The sequence below is a fragment of the Saccopteryx bilineata genome, chromosome 10 (genome assembly GCF_036850765.1).
Source record: "Saccopteryx bilineata isolate mSacBil1 chromosome 10, mSacBil1_pri_phased_curated, whole genome shotgun sequence".
Lineage (NCBI taxonomy): Eukaryota > Metazoa > Chordata > Mammalia > Chiroptera > Emballonuridae > Saccopteryx > Saccopteryx bilineata.
In genome coordinates, this window is record NC_089499.1 from 32,753,510 (window position 1) to 32,770,207 (window position 16,698).

Below are 16,698 nucleotides of genomic sequence, written 5' to 3' on the forward strand. Positions count from 1 at the left end.
AACAGCAAGTTTATGCTTCTATGCTTCTCTCTCTCTCTCTCCCTTTTCTCTCAAATCAATGGAAAAATTTAAAACTTCTATACTGTAAGCACCCCAAAGTCTGTGAAGCAACTTGGATCTTATTAGCAACAAAAGCCCACTCTCCTTGTGAAGAACATTTATATGTTTGCCAGCCCTTCCTGATATATCATTTATGGTAATAGAATAGCTACCATTTATTTACTGCTGTGGCTAGCAAGAGTCCTTGCTTATTACTCCATGATGCACATTATCTTTATTCCTGAAAGCGTGACATAGAGCATGAGCCTCACAGTGGTGATTTGTCCAGAGTCACACTTGTGATGATGGGAGGAGCCGAGATTCACTGTCTACTTCTGACACTGTTCCTCTTTAATATCTTAACCATTAGTGTTAGAGTTAGGGTAGGATTTCTCAACTTACATCGTTTTCTAACTATTGACATTTTGGGCTGGATAAGTTTGTATGGGGCATTGCCTGTGCATTGTAGGATATTTGGCAGCAACCCTGGGCTCTCCCAACTCGATGCCAAGCAAACATCCCCCCTCCCTGCCTCTGCATTTATGACAATCAGAAATGTCTCCAAACATTACCAGATGTCCTCTGACAGGCAAAACTACCCCCACTTGAGAACCACTGGGATAGAGTTTGGATGTGAGGGAGAGGGTGGGTCTAAGAGCATTTATGACATTAACTGCCACAGGGTGAAATGCCACCCTTATTATAAGTTAGATTTCTATACATACCCTAATCTAGTCTTGATTCTTCTCCTTTTTATTTGTTTATTGATTTCTGTGCTACTGCCATTCTATTTTGATTAATAAATGTGTAGGACTATTCTTCTTTTTCAGGATCTTGGCTACTTTTGCATAATTGATTTTTCCATATAAAGTCTAAAGTGATTTTCTTTCGTTCCGGTAAACCTTATTAAAGTTGTAATTATCTCTACATACTAATTTAAGAAGAATTTCTACCATGTGTTTTCAAGAGTATAGAATTCAATATTATTGTCAGAGGTAAAGTTTTATTTCAGACCTTTATGATCATTCTGAAAATTCTATGTATTGTCTACACCAGTTTTTACCAAAGTGTGGCAGACATATCCTTGTAGGAGAATTGAGGGTTTTACGTATATTTATGTAGATTGAAGAATTTAGAGAGGAAGTATACATTACTAATGTTTAACACTCAGTTTGAAGGCAGTGCCCTGGCTGGCTGCAGATGGCAGAGGTCACGTGTCTACCTGGGGTAGGAGGCCTCCTGGGGAGGCTGAGTTCAGAGGGACACTCTCAGTACAGAACTCAGGGAAGTGGATTTGTGGATTACTTTTAGTACTAAATTAACCCTTGTGAAATATACAGATGGCTTAAAATTTTATGTAATGTGATTGTAGATTGAGGAGAACACCAGTAATATAAATATAAAATCCTCCTCACCCACACACATGCAAACGCACACAAATAGCCACACTGACCCATCTCTAATTGTTCATAAGAGCTTTGTTAGCGAGATTTAAAAATATCAATGCCTACCTATTCCTATCAGGCAGAAGATGGCCAAAGAAATTGGGACTCATCAAGAGGACCTTGAAGTGTCGATTTACTTCCACTGTTGTTAACAGTGGATCTCGTTTCGAGTATATATTATGCCTTGAAATACTAGTTATTAATAATATGACTTATTGTGATTATAATTTTTGAGTATTGCTTAGTTCATCTGTTTCTGATCCCAGTTTAAAACGTCTGTTTTGTATGTATTGTTTTACAACATAAGTAAAATGTCGGTATAGTAGTACTGAGGAGTTTTTTACTGACGGGGCATATGATCAAAATATTTGGAGAGCACTTACCCACGAAGCTCCTGGGTCACACTGATGGCTCCGGAAGCAGGTAGAGTCTTGCTGCGCAAAGTCTGGTTCATCCACCAGCAGGCATCACCTGGGAGCTCCTTAGAAATGCAGGTTCCCAGGCCCTTCCCCAACCCGCTGAATCAGAGTATTCATGCCTGTGTGCACATTCAAGTTTAAACAGAGTTAAGCCGTGGCTTTCTATTCTATAGCTACGAGTCGTGCAGCGATTTAAAATTAAAAATTTGATTCCTGAGTTCCACTAGCCACATTTCGGGTGCTCGGTAGCAACATGTAGGTGGTGGCTACTGTATTGGGCAGTGCAGATATAGAACATTTCCATACCCTGACCTTAATTAGAAGGTGTAGGTAGGAGGTTCTATAAAAGAAAGAAAGGATAAGCAAACTTTAATTAGAACATGTGCATTAAATGTAGATAGAGAAGAGACCTCCTGTCACTCAACTGGATATGGCCCATGGGAGAGTCTTACGAAGAACGTTCATGTGTGCAGCTCTTCTTCTTATTTTTGTTTGCAAATCATGTGACTTTTCTGAATCAAAAACTACCAGGCAGACCTGCTTTTTGATTCAGTGATAGATTTGTAATACAATATTAATTATGCCCAATTACTAATATTGGTCCTTTCCATATCTTTCAAAGTAAATAAGGAACCTTACAGGATTCCAGAGAGAGCAAGATCTTGTCCCAGATCTCATTCCTTGTTGTCGGGGGTTGAAATTCTTTCCCAGGTCCATTATACAGGGACCACTGGGGTAAAGCTGGTTTGTTTTCCTCTTGCCTTTTAAGGTTAATGGTGAACTCACTGTGCTGAGCGGGTCAATGATGTTTTATCTACCAGGGAGCTGGTCCTAGCTATAAACAGTGAGGCAGGATGTGGCAAGATTTCTCTAGAATAAATAGCAGTCAGTACTGGATAGTTAGGTGCCCATGGTAACTTGTACCCACTTGGCAGTACTCAGCTCCTCAAGAGCGTGTGGTTAACCCTTTGAGTAGTACGAACGTTCATGTACGTCCTCACTCAAAGGGTTAACAAAAAGCTCACTACTCAAAGGGTTAAAGTATCATTTGCACATCTTCCCCCATCATTTCCAGTATGTTTCCGGTGGTAACAAACCCTCATCAACAGAAGTGGTGAACAGCTGTTGCTGAATGAGAAAGGGACAATTGGAAGACAGGGCAGTGACCCCTCTATGGGTTAATTCTTCTCCTTCTTCATACTTCTGAGTTCAGAACTCCCCTAATGGACTCCGTATCAAGGCGCTTTATTTAAAGAGTTACTAGGATTTGTTCACTTGGCTATATTTTCTTCAAGCATTTCCTATGCTTCACTATTGGGGTAACTTTCGACTCCAGCAGCCTCATTTTCTTTCTTTTTTTTTTGGAAGATTTGACTCATTTTGCAAAGAGGAGGTCATAAAAATTACCTGAAATCTTTTCCCCATTGTTCTGAGAGCCCCTTTGGGGGAAGGAGCTGTTGATTCCCCTCCCAGCCACCACCAATGGCAGAGACAAGACTACCAAAATCTCTCTCTCATTCATCCACTCCCTCTACAAAGAGCTGAGCTCAGCTCTTGCTTCTACTCCCCTGAAATATTTCCCCCCCTCTTCCTATATTATACACAACGCCACTTTAATCTTTCTAAGATCTGTATCTTAGCATCTTTTATCTTAGACTCTCCTTGACTCTCCTTTACCTCAAAATGAAGTCCAGTCCCACCCGGTAGCAACACCCACCCATCCTTTCTTCCCAGCCTCATTCCTTTTCTGCTGTCACTGCTGCAGAGCGTCAATGTGGGGTTCATCCTAACAGCGAATTCTCCCTGCAGTCACTGGGCTGAGGTTTACTGATGCAGCTAACTATAATAAACGGTGTCTTTTACCAAACTGACCTACTTATTTCCATCATGTAATTCATGCTACATCTAGATCCTTACTAATTTCTGGGGGTCTTTGGCACCTGCAGGGTCCTTTTATCCATTGTCCAATCATTAATTTCCACATCACTTCAAAGACTCAACTTTTATGTTCCTTCTTTTTGGAAACTTCCTCTGATCTCTGACAATGGAAATAACTGAGCTCTCATAGCACTTTTGTTTGGCCAGCCTTTATCTTTCCTTAGACTACAAGTTTCTTAAGAGCAGAATCTAACTCAATGCCTTACATATGGTCAGTGGTCAAGAAGGTGATGAATAGATGGATCTATAAGTAGATATCTTTATTGTTATTGGTTTTACATAAGTTAATGAGACTAGAAAAAAGCTTCTTCTTTTATTTCATTGACAAGTCTTTGTCAGATCTGTAGCCCCCCCACCCCACCCCACACACTTCTCCTTAAGGAAAGAAGAAGGCCGTTCTGATCATTCTACTGGGCCTGGTGTTGCTTTGGGGGAATTTCTTAAAATTTCTTCCTGTTTCCCAGAAATAGAGAATTTGTTTCAGTAATTTAGTAATATTTTTTTTTCTAGTTGGAAAAGTGCCTAGTAATCTAAATTTGTTATCATTTTTGCCCTGATTATTCCTAAATAAAACCAAAATAGTCTTATTGATGAACTGCACATTCTCTCTCCTTTCTTTTCGTAACTCAAGTTCAAACGACGCTCAGTGTCCTGGGAAAAAAAAAAGATGTTTAAATTTGTGGTCTTTGAAGCTATTTAAGGGCTTTATGCGTTAAAGTAAGATTTATTACATGTTTATTATTTAAAAGTAGTGGGATCATATTTTTATTCACATGTTTATTATTGAAAAGTATAGTTTACAGTAGTTTTTCAGGAGACATTTATTTTTTAGTAGCCTGATTTCAGATCTGCCAGGAGACCAAAATGAGTATTCAACTTAAAGGCTTGGCATTTAGTTAGGATAATTTAAGGGTTAACCCTTTTGCCTGCGGTAATTTTATATATAAAAGTACCCATAAGCATTACAATCTGCCTGCAGACATGTTCTTGGCTTAGTAAATGGTTATGACCCAGCCTCTGTGACTGTAGACAGGGGCTGTGTAAATGGACTGGCCATGGTCTGTCTGGTTGGATTGTGGGAGCATCGGGGAAAAGAACCCGCCGAGTCATTACAAGGGATGAGAAATCTGGGCTGGGTTTAAAGGTTAGTTCTTCTGGTTGTGATATAATTAGACAATCTGTTCACTCTTATCCCTAACCTTCAGCCTTCTGTGACTCATCCTGTAGCTTTGTGTATGTAACCCAGAGGCCAGAGACCGGTGGCTGAGAGGTCAAATACAATCTCGAACATGTTGGCCTACATAACATTGTTTGGAGCCAAAATTGGACAGTTATAGTTGACATTTAAACACAATTTGATGACTTCTTTTAAAAATATTGGAAGAGCCCTGGCCGGTTGGCTCAGCGGTAGAGTGTCGGCCTGGCGTGCAGGGGACCCGGGTTCGATTCCCGGCCAGGACACATAGGAGAAGCGCTCATTTGCTTCTCCATCCCCTGCCCCTCCTTCCTCTCTGTCTCTCTCTTCCCCTCCCGCAGCCGAGGCTCCGTTGGAGCAAAGATGGCCCAGGCGCTGGGAATGGCTCCTTGGCCTCTGCCCCAGGCGCTAGAGTGGCTCTGGTGGCGGCAGAGCGACGCCCCGGAGGGGCAGAGCATCGCCCCCTGGTGGGCAGAGCGTCGCCCCTGGTGGGAGTCTGTCTGACTGTCTCTCCCCATTTCCAGCTTCAGAAAAATACAAAAATATATATATATATATTGGAAGATTTGACTTTGGGTGATGGACACACAACACAATCAACAGTTCAAATGCTATAAAGATATTTACCTGAAATCTACTCTTATTGACCAATCTCACCCTATTCAATTTACTGTCTAAATTAAAAATATCAATATATATAGATTGGAAGATTTGGCAACCCTGACCTGGAATTCCTAATGTGATGGCTGAGAAACAAACTTCCCAGGTTACCATAGTTTCCAATATTCCCATTGTCTCCCCAATACTTACAGTGCAGCAGTTCTCAAACTTTTTGAAGTTGGGGCACATTTAAAATTCTACAAATAATTGTAGGTGCACTATATACTAATTTCTGAGAAATATGTAATAATAAGTCAAATATTAAAGAAAAAAATATAAAGGCCAAGTGTGCTTTTATGGTAATTAAACGAAATAAATACAACAAAATTCAATTTATTCTGACATTAAAAAACATTTTTATGTTACATTTTTTGAGTTATACTTTTTAGAATTCGTAAAAAAGAGGAGTTAAAAAATAAAAAAACGACAAAAAAGTTACCTTTTTATATATATAGATACATTCTTAGTAAGATTTAGTAAATTCAGCAGGTCCCGGCACGAATGTGTTAAGTTTTTTCATTCTTGTGTTTACGAGAAACATGAGCCTGATGTGTCCTAGCAATTTTTTCAATGTTTAGGCATATACAAACTCTCATTTCCTCATCAACACGTTGAAGAATTTCTCTCTTTTTACTCTTAATTGTGGTGAGGGTAGAAAATCCTAATTCACATAAAATAGGATGTTGAAAATTGTAGTAGAATGTTCAAAGCTTTTTTAGATATTGCCACATATTCTTCTTTTATAGAAATCCAAAAGGCTTCAAGAAACAATTCCTTATGTTTAATCATCAATCCACAATCAGTGGGTATAGCTGCCAGTTTTTCTTCTATTAATGTTAAACCAAAATCACTTGAAGCTTCCATGAATGGGTTTCTAATCCAATCGTAGAGTTCAGTGTTAAGTGATGGAAAATGCTATAAATTAAATTCTGCCCGTCAGCCTTCAAGTACTATTTTATTTACACTTAACTTTTGCTCACTTCCAGAATTGTATTCTTCAATATCTTTTCGAGAAATCTATCCATTTTATTTGGGTGTATTTATCTAAAAATAATACAATGATGTGCTAATAATAAATATAATAATGATGTGTTAACAAAAAGAGCGCTATTTCCGTAATGAAATGGTATAATAGAGTAACTATATTTATTTTTTTATCTGGCACATGCTACAAACCAGCGCAGCTAGTAATTCCAGGTCCCGAGTGGAAATGGTGCAGAATTAAGAAAATACACAGAATTAAGAAAATATAGGGTCGGGAGGACCTGTAATTGCTGCTGGCAAGAACAAAGTGCACCCCAAAACCACATCTTTCTTTATTTATAGAGCAAAGTGGGCCATTAGCAAATCAATGAGATCTTTGATCATGTTTCTAAGGCAACCCAAGAATTTTACCAAGTGCAGAAAACCCCCACCATACATATCATCTTAACTTTACACCAAACAAAGGATAAGAAGAAACTTGCCTCCAGTCTTTCCAGGGAACATGGGGTGTAGTGTAAACAATCCAGCACCACAGCTTAACAGCCTTTTGCAACCTAATCAGGCAAGTGAGGTGAGGGGTTGGGCAGACTGTCAGCTTATAGCCAATTCCCCACACCTCTGTCCCCCAAAATCTAAACTCCAAAAACCCTGTTGGTTTTTTTGGTCCCCAACAGGCACATATTTCTCTGGAATACCACAGGGCGCACCTGGAAATCTTCTAAGGCGCACCAGTGCGCCCTGGCGCACACTTTGAGAGCCATTGCTATAGTGACATGGCACTTGCCGCTCAACACCACTCCTGCACTGTGACTTCCCTCCTGGTGTAGACAGGTTTGTCTGCAGCCACATGGCTCTCAGAAACAGCTATGTGAAAGGGTATCTGGCGTGACTGTGTTTAGAAATAGGAAAGAGCATATTCCTTGCTGCACATGAAGACTATTCCTATAAATTTTATTGAGAACAAAGTCTGTAGATTATGCGTTCTGGTCGAAAATTCCTCTTTCAGTCATTGTTTGTGGACCTTCAAGTTTGCCTCCGTTGGCTGACCTTTTGACTGGATGCCTGGGGAGTGACCACACAACTCTTGCAGACTTGAGAGTTGTAATGAGCGAGGATCTCCTGGTGGAGCTCTTTTTATTACCGTAGATGTTTGTGTATGTGTGTATGTGTGTATGAGCAATCAGGTAGTGTGACACGGGGTGGGTGGTCTTGATTATGGTCTTAAACAACTCTGACACCGTGGCCAAGTGTGTTGACATCTTAGGTACTTCAGCATGTGGGCTCTTTGTCCTCCTGCCTTACACTAGGGAAGGTGGGTACACACATGCTCTGTGTCTAAATCTACTTTTGTGTGCATGTTTGACAAGCATTTATTTAAATTTTCTACTAGTTCACATTCGTTTTGGGGCCAAGTCCTACTTATAAAGTGTCAAACAAGCGAGGACTGTTTGGCATAATGAAAAAAGCTCTGGAAATGAATAGTGGTGATGGTTACACAACCTGGTGAATCTACTGAATAACACTGAATTGTACACTTAGACATGGTTACAACAGTAAATGTTCTGTATTTTACCCCAATAAAGAATTTAAAAAAAGTTGGAAGCGTCTTTGAGTTTTTCTGACCAAAAGAGGCATAGCTGTAGGAAAGTTTCTAACTTATATTCCCCTTATCTCTGCTTCTTTACCTGGGAGGTTTGTCTTCTTCTGAGGGTAGAAGAGTCTGAATTCCAGTTTCTACAAGTCATTCTTTCTGACATTTCTCTTTTTTATAACCTGTTTAGTTATCTCCCATGAACAATCAGAATGGTAGTTATAGTTCCGGTATAACACACCCTGCCTGGGCAGTGGTTCTTCCCTCTGACTGCACCTTAGAATCACGGGGGGAGTTTCCAAAGTTCCTTTGCCCCAGTCATACCTTATTCTAATTGAATCAGAATTTGTGAGAACTCCCCGAGTGATCCCAAGGTGGGCTCGGCCAGGACTGAGACTGCTTGCCCTGTAAGAAACCCTGTATGATTCGTAGAGCCCATGGTTTGCTCGTTGGATTGTTCCAGTGCCTAAAGTTGGGGTATATCAAAGGAGATTATTCTTTTCTTGCCCAGACTCAGCTATTTCAGTCATTGACCTCATGCGATTAGAGGGATCTCCTATGTGAATATAATCACGCAAGGGTGTTGGTGTAGTTTAGAACTAGAAACACTGACTCAGAGAAGAAAAACTAGAGAACCAAAACAAACACACAAAACCCCCCAGTATATGATGGCTTTCTTTCTTTTGTTTTATAAAATAAATTCTGCCCTTGGCCATGTAGCTCAGTTGGTTAGAGTGTTATCCCAATGCGCGAAGTTTGTAGTTTGGGTCCCTCCCTGGTCAGGGCACGCACAGGAATCAACCAGTGAGTGCGTGGGTGGTGGAACAACCCATTGATGTTTCTTTGTCTCTCTTTCCTCTCTCTCTCTCAAATCAATAAATAGAAAAAATTAAATAAAGTCTATTTGGGGATCATTTTAGATTTAACAGAAAGGTTACAAAGAAAGTATAGAGAGTTTCCATACACCTGCTTCACTGAGGGTTTTATTTTCATTTTATCAGTTTTTTCTATTAATATACTCTTTCAGTTTCTGGATGCAAAAGAGGGCATCACGGCATTAATTGTCATGTTATGATGGCTTTTTAGAAATCTGATGGGTCCTGATGTCTCAGGTGCTCTTCCAGGGTCTCAGGCCGGCAGGACCACACTGTTTTTGTGCCTTGTCAACCCTCCATTATTACACTCTACACCAGCGAATTTCAACCTTTGTCATCTCGTGGCACACATAAACTAATTACTAAAATGCTGTGACACACCAAAAAAATATATTTTCGGCTGGTCTGACGCCAGATGACTAGTGTTGCGTTGGCCGTTGTCATTTTTTTAATGTGATGATCTAAGGGAGAAGAGGTCAGTGCCCCTGACTAAATAGGCAGGCATTGCATGTTTTAAAAATTCTCATGGTACACTGGTTGAACATCACTGGTCTAAACATTTGAATTCATTTGGTCTTCTTCGTTCTTGGCTTTCAGGACATTGCATCTCTGCTCAGCAATATCCTTTTATTTCCTCTTCCTTTCAGAAAAGCCCTTGGAATGGTTGGAAGTAAACCCCTCTCAATTCTCGTGTTGTGCACAAGTGAGGGCCACAAGATGTGACATAGGTCAGAGCTCTTTTTAGTTAATTTTTCTCCAAGCTGTTTTTGAGAAATGACCCATTTATCAGAATCAGCAGGAAGATGATACTGTTTTTCAAGGAGCCAACTATCCTAAGCTGGATCCACTGATTAATTTGATAATTGGTCCATGTTACAAGATAATCATATATTAAGTGTAAACAGATTTCTTCTTCCCTATTTCCATAGGGTGAAAATCCAATTTCCTTCTTAAGACTTCTAAAAGATAAGGAAATGGAAGAGAAGATAATAAATTTGGTAATTGAAGCAGCTGGCAGGGTGGTTCCTGTCCTCCTTGATGTGTCCGTTGATTTGACGTCCAGGACAGCATGGCCTCTTGGATTTCTTCCTTCCTCCCTAGTTATTCCTTCTTTACCTCCTTTGTCTCTTTCTCCTCTTTTGTCCCCAACCTCCTCATGGTCCCAAAGCTCAGTCCTTGAGCTTTCTTTACATTAATTGCAATCTCATCTAGTCTCATGCTTTAGATATCATCTGGAAGCTGATGACACCCAAATTTACACCTCCAGCCCCATCTCCTGAAATACAGACTCAAATATGTATTATTACACTGTCTACCGACATATCTACCTGGCTGTCTGCTTGATATGTCGAATTAAGCACATCTGAAACGGACTGACAGATCTCCCCCTGCCTGGGCCACTAGCAGCTTTCACGATCATAGCCGTGACACGTTCACCCATTCTCCTAGGTGCCAGGCAAGAAATCCTTAAAGTTATCTACATCGGCTTTCTTCCTTCATGCCCCACAACCTGTCCATAAGGAAGTCTTGAAGGTTCCACCTTAAAAAATATCCCTGGAATCCAGCACTTCTCACCACTGCTAGCTCACTTGAGATGCCATCATCTCCCGCCTGGACCACTGAGCTAGCCTCCTAGCCACCCCCACCCCTCAAGCCAGAGGGACCCTTTTCAAATAAACCAGGTCATGTCACTTCTCTGTTCAACACCCTCTAAGGACTTCCCTTGACATTCTCAAGGAAAGCCACTGTCTTCATCATGGCCTGCAGGGTCTGCCATATCCAGTTTCCTCATGGCTTTCTGATTTGTCCCCTCTTCCTCCTCTGTCCTTTGTCACTGAGCTCTGACCACAAGGCCCCTCTTTGCATGGCCTCGGCTAAGGGCCTTTGCCTTAACTCTTCCCTCTGCCTGGAAGCTCTTTCCTGGATATCAGCATGGCCAACTCCCTTACCTCCTATAGATCTTTATTCCAGATATCACCTTCTCAGTGAGGCCACCCTGACCATTCTCAGCAAAACTGTGGCTTCCCCTCCTCCCTCCTGGTTCTCCTTACCTTGCTCTGTTTCTTTTCCGTTTACACTGAAACCACCCTTTCAAATACTATTATGTTACGTACTCACGTGGATGCCCCCACTAGGTTGTAAGTTCTGTAAGGGCAAAGATTTTGTCCTTCTATTGATGTGTGCCAAAGTTTAATGTCTAGTACATAGTAACAGTGTGGTCAGTGTTTATTGAATGAACTATTAGAACTGAAAGTAGTGCTAGGAAGGTAAAATAAAGACTGCGATTACAAATGATAGTAATAGATCAGCAGCAGCTAGTATTTGTTGAGCCCTGACCTCATGCCACGCTCTGTGCCAAGCGAAGGCTTTGCGCGCCTTTGTCTTATTTATCTTTACAACGATGCTAAGAGACACTACTCACGATATTCCCACTTAAAAGTGAAAGAAACTGAGAGACAGCACATTTAAACACATTGTCCCAAGGCACACAGGGGGTAAATGATCCACTTCTAGTTCACTTTAGAACCTGTAGCTGCTACTAGTAAATCTAGAGGGAATTCTGGAGTAGGCTTTGGAGGGAGATGGGAAGCGCATTTCATTGCTAGCCATGCCTTTCTCATGCACGCCTACATTTAATCTCAGTGTTTGGTGTTCATTTCCAGATCGGGGAGGCTTTGGCTGGTAGTTAATCCCGCATCTTCCATCCTTCTGGTGTAAACCCAGATCTCTCTGGCCTTTTCGGAAGTGGAAACCACCTGGGCTTTAAGTCCAGGGGAAGTTTGATGGTTTCCCATGTCCTTTTCCAGGATGACACAAGGACATGACCTTTGAGGAAACAAAGGAGGGTGGCTGATGCCTGCCCAGCTGGGCATTTCAGCTAAATGTTTCTTCCTTAGGAACCTGATTGCCTGCAGAATATCTGTCCCCTCCTATTGTGATGCTTCTGAGGGCCAGACCATGGCCTTTGGAATCACTTGCTGGGGGGTGTCTACTTTTCTGTGCCAGGGTGGCTTTGCCCTCGGGGACACAGAATAATCATCACCAGGCAGTGCTTGATCTCAAGTGTGTCTGACTGGATCTGTGGTCCTGGGCCTACATCTGGCCACCAGTGGGAGGCCTGTTCTGAGCATGAAGCTGCCACATTTTCCTCCTCAGCAACTGGTATTCATTTCCTATGCTCTGCAATAAATTACCAAACTTCTAGTAGCTCAAAACAACATACATCACAGTTTCTGTCGCTTCTCTGTGTTCTCTGCTTAGATCAATCCAGGCTACATGATAGATGTTGGCTGGACCTGCGGTCTCATCAGAGGCCTGACTGGGGAATGGTCTGCTTCCGTGCTGCCACAGGTTGCTGGAAGAATTCACCTCCTTGCAGTCGTAGGACTGAGATTCCTGTTGCTTGCTGGCTGTTGTTCAGGGGCTGCCACCGTTCCTTGCCGTCTGCCCTGTCACAACATGGCAGCTTATTTCTTCAAAGCCAGCAAGGGGAGTCTCTCGCTCCAGTCTCACAGTGCAGCGTAACCACAGGAGTGACATCCCACCCCCTTGGCTGGGTTCTGCGGATGGGAAGCAAGTTGCAGGTCCCTCCCCCACTCAACGAGCAGAATTGTACGAAGGCTTAAACTCCAGGAGGTGTAGGTGTAGCTCACTAGGGGTGGCGTGTACGTTCACCATGGTAACCATGTACTACCACGCCCAGTACTGAGGCGCCCAGAAACTCCCTCTAACAGCCCTACAGGCAGCCCTTTGCTTGTGTATTTGATGCTGTTTTTCATAGGGTTTGTGGCAGGGGGAGGGTTCCTGTGTGACTGTGCCCTCCACCCAGCTCTGGCCCAGCACCCTCACTGCCATCTCCTGTCCTCAGAGGAGTCAGAGGTCTTTGTCACCTCCTCTCCCTTCAGACACTCTTCATTGTTATTCCCCTTTCATTTCAGATTGTGGAGGTAATTCCTAAAGGCAAGGGGAGACTTATCAGTGTATCATCTGTTCCTCCAATATGCGTTGGGTTTACTTTTCCAAGAGACCATAGACCAGGATATGACTTTTTTCATTTCATCTAGAAAACTTGTAAATAATGCTGATTGTTGTTGATCTTTTGTACTTCTTTCGGTTCAGTTATAACTCAGTTAACTAGGTGACAGAATGCACCAGTGCTGTCTTTCTTCTTACAGGACTTCTTGTTGTGGAAGCAGAGATGGTAGTTATTCAATCATGTGCTAAAGATGATCTCTTATGCATCTGGGTGTTGAGTTGCTTGAAGACCCTGTTCTTCCCTCCATTCATCCTATGGGTGTTTAACCAAGGAAATACAGTGTGGACTTATTTAAAATAATTACTGTTTCCCCGGCTCAATCATTTAAGATCTCTGTGGGTCTTTATAAATCACCTCACACGGTCTGACATTAGTCTCCATGCGGCAGAGCAGCTGGGATTGCACGTCTTTAGAACTTTCTACCTCCCACGTCTGTCTTTATTGTTTGAGAGCCCACATAAAACAGATGATCGTGTGTCATGACCAAGTCTTCTCTTTCAAAAGTCTGTGTTCTTCTGCTTTAGTTCCTCTGAGTATGTCTTTTGTTTGGGGGCGGGGGAATAACATTGTAGGGGAGAAATGAGAGCACGAGTCTAGTCTGTGATGAAGCTTGTAAGGCAAGAAGGGTGGAGTACAAAATTGGCTTATTCTTTTGGAATTAGTTTATCCCAGTTTGAGCAGGAGGGAATCTGTTTTTTATTATTATTATTATTATTATTATTATTATTATTATTATTCAGTGAGGGGAGGGGAGGCAGAGACAGACTTTGTATAAACCCCAACTGGAATCTACCTGGCAATCCCACTAAGAGGCGATTGCCCATTTGGGGCATTGCTCCATTGCTCAGCAACCAAGCTGTTCTTAGAGCCTCAGTGCTCAGAGCCAACTCTCTCCAATCGAGTCATGGCTATAGGTAGGGAAGAGAGAGAAAAGCAAGCGGGGGAGGGAGGGAGAAACAGATAGGTGCTTCTCCTTTGTGCCGTGACTGGAAATCAACCATAGAACATCCACACACCAGGCTAATGCTCTACCACTGAGCCAGCCAGCCAGGGCCCTGTTTATTCTTCTATATTTCAGAAGTATATACCTCAGTCCCTACTCCTGAAAGAATATGTTAGAAGAAAAAATTAAATCAAAATATGATCTTGGTGTTTACTCCCCCAATAATACTTGTACACTTGGGAAAACCAAATCTTTAATATTTTCATTTTTGTGTTTCATATAATTCATACCCAGATTATTAATACTAGAATAAATTGCTTTGAATGCTATATACTGATCTTACTAATTCATTTTAGAAATATTATAGTAAATATGTATGTGGAAACATTTTTGGTGGGATAAGTATGTCTCAGGAGTTCAGTGTGAAAGTGCCTACTTTTTAGGAATTTTCTGGCCACACCAGGTTTCTCAGGGATGGCATGGGTTCCTCATTGGTGGAGCTCCTCGTCAGTGGGCTTGTCAGCCCGTCAGCCAGTGGAGAGTGGCTGTGTATGTGATACGGGTCCTGGACAGAGCCCAGGGTCTGGGTCTCTAAACTTCACTCCCCATGAGGGGAGAGCGTGTTCTGTCGACCCTTAGCTATAGCCCCACTTTCTGTTGCCTTACATCAGCCTGGGCCAAGGACTCGCCTTCCATTTCTGGCAGCCAGTGGCTTCCAGAGGATCCTCAGATCCAAGTCGTGCCATCCAGGAGCCCCTGAAGAGGAATGGCGGAAGTGGTAAAATGTCCTTCTGGTGACCATCGCCTCTGTTTCTCCTGAATGTGCATAGCATGGTGTCACATGCACACCTGTGTGGTAGGAGGGAGGGAAGCCATCCCACCGGCTGTGCAGGGTCATGGTGGAGGCACGCTGGACATCTCTGCCTGCCCAGGAGGCTGCCGTCCACTGTTTCCCCAGAATTTCTGCTTGAGTTGCCTCATAGTTCTTTTCTTAATGCATTTCTAATTTTGAGAGATTTTGCTAGATTGTCCTCTATAAGAATTGAACCTTTTAAAACAGTGGTCCCAACCTTTTTTTGGGCTGTGGACCAGTTTAATGTCAGAAAATATTTTCACGGACCGGCCTTTAGGGTGGGACAGATAAATGTATCACGTGACCGAGACAAGCGTCAAGAGTGAGTCTTAGACGGATGTAACAGAGGGAATCTGGTCATTTTTTAAAAATAAAACATCGTTCAGACTTAAATATAAATAAAACAGAAATAATGTAAGTTATTTATTCTTTCTCTGTGGACTGGTACCAAATGGCCCACGGACCGGTACCGGTCCCTGGCCCGGGGGTTGGGAACCACTGCTTTTAAAAGTCTTAAATATTTTAAAATTTTCTAAGTGATTAATGTATTCTGTTCACAAAAAGTCAAAAAATTAGAGATCTAGCTAAAGAGATACAGCTAATGTATTAAAGATACATTTCACTGAGGTGTATGTGTGTGTATGCGTGTGTGTATGTGTGTGTGTGTGTTGTTGTTTAATGTATGAGCCATATTGTGCTAACCCATCATTCTAGAATGGTGTCTTTTACTTGATGATTTGTCTGGGAGGTCTTTCCATGATATAGATTTTTCTATATTATTTGAATTGTTTATCATCAATTATTTTCAGCAGTGCCTTTTTGGCACTTTCAGGAAATAATTTAGGGTTTTATTAAACATCTACCCTTTATATATCTATAGTGCAAAATTGTAATTCTTGCCTATGTGTTTTCCTCTCTCTTCAGGTCTCAGAAAAGTGATCTTCACAGTGAAGGCTACAGCCTGGAAGTAGATTGCTGTTCCTCCTTAGTTCACCTGACAGACCAAAAAATCATCCCGGAGTTCATCAAGCAGGTGAACCCCACAGTCAGATACTGTTGACCAGGCTCTCTCCCCCGAGAGAACAGGAAAGGGGCTGGCTTGGGGCTGGTCTGCTGTACTCCGCGGGTGGGCCGGAGCCTCTCTGAGCTGGGTCTCTGAGCAGTCCCATGGGAAGGGGAGGGGGTAGCCCCTCCCACACATTGCTCAGTCTGAACTTGACTCTGGACCAGCATGGCCTCCTCTTCCCTCCCAGGATGGCAGGACTCCAGATCCTGCCTTTTAAAGCAAGAGAGACATTAACAACTGACAGGACTGTGGCCCCACTGCCATGATTCCCCTCAAATCTTCACGGTGGTGTGAACCTCCCAGATCCTACTTTCCATACGTCCTGTGGGTCTCCGTTGCCACTAGCCCCCTTCCGTCCTGGTGTGGGAGCATGCCCCAAACCTGTGGCCACATGCATGTAGTTGTACCAGGGAAAGTTGCCTAGTTTCAGGGGATTCCTTGTCTTCCCAGAAATGTCTGTGGCTTTTGAAGTCCTCTTCATGCCGTTTGAGGTTTGCCGCCTAATTGCAGGGTCCGCTTGAGTTTCAGTATGATGACATGGTGGCAGTTATGCAGAAGGAATGCCCTTGCCCAAACGGGGCTCAGTTCATTGCTTAGTGCTTATTATCTTGTTTTCCCTTGCCCAGTCTTCGACAGGAATTGACAATTCCCCAT

At 42.4% G+C, this 16,698-nt stretch overlaps 1 protein-coding gene across 3 annotated transcripts in view; it reads left to right on the forward strand.

The window, feature by feature from the left end:
- Window positions 1-16,698, forward strand: part of RFTN1 (raftlin, lipid raft linker 1) — a 204,253-nt gene that overhangs the window by 88,988 nt on the left and 98,567 nt on the right. For all 3 annotated transcript variants that reach the window (XM_066245356.1, XM_066245354.1, XM_066245355.1), the window contains exon 4: window positions 15,903-16,011. In XM_066245356.1, coding sequence (XP_066101453.1) covers window positions 15,903-16,011 — 109 coding nt within the window. The remainder of the gene's footprint in view (window positions 1-15,902; window positions 16,012-16,698) is intronic.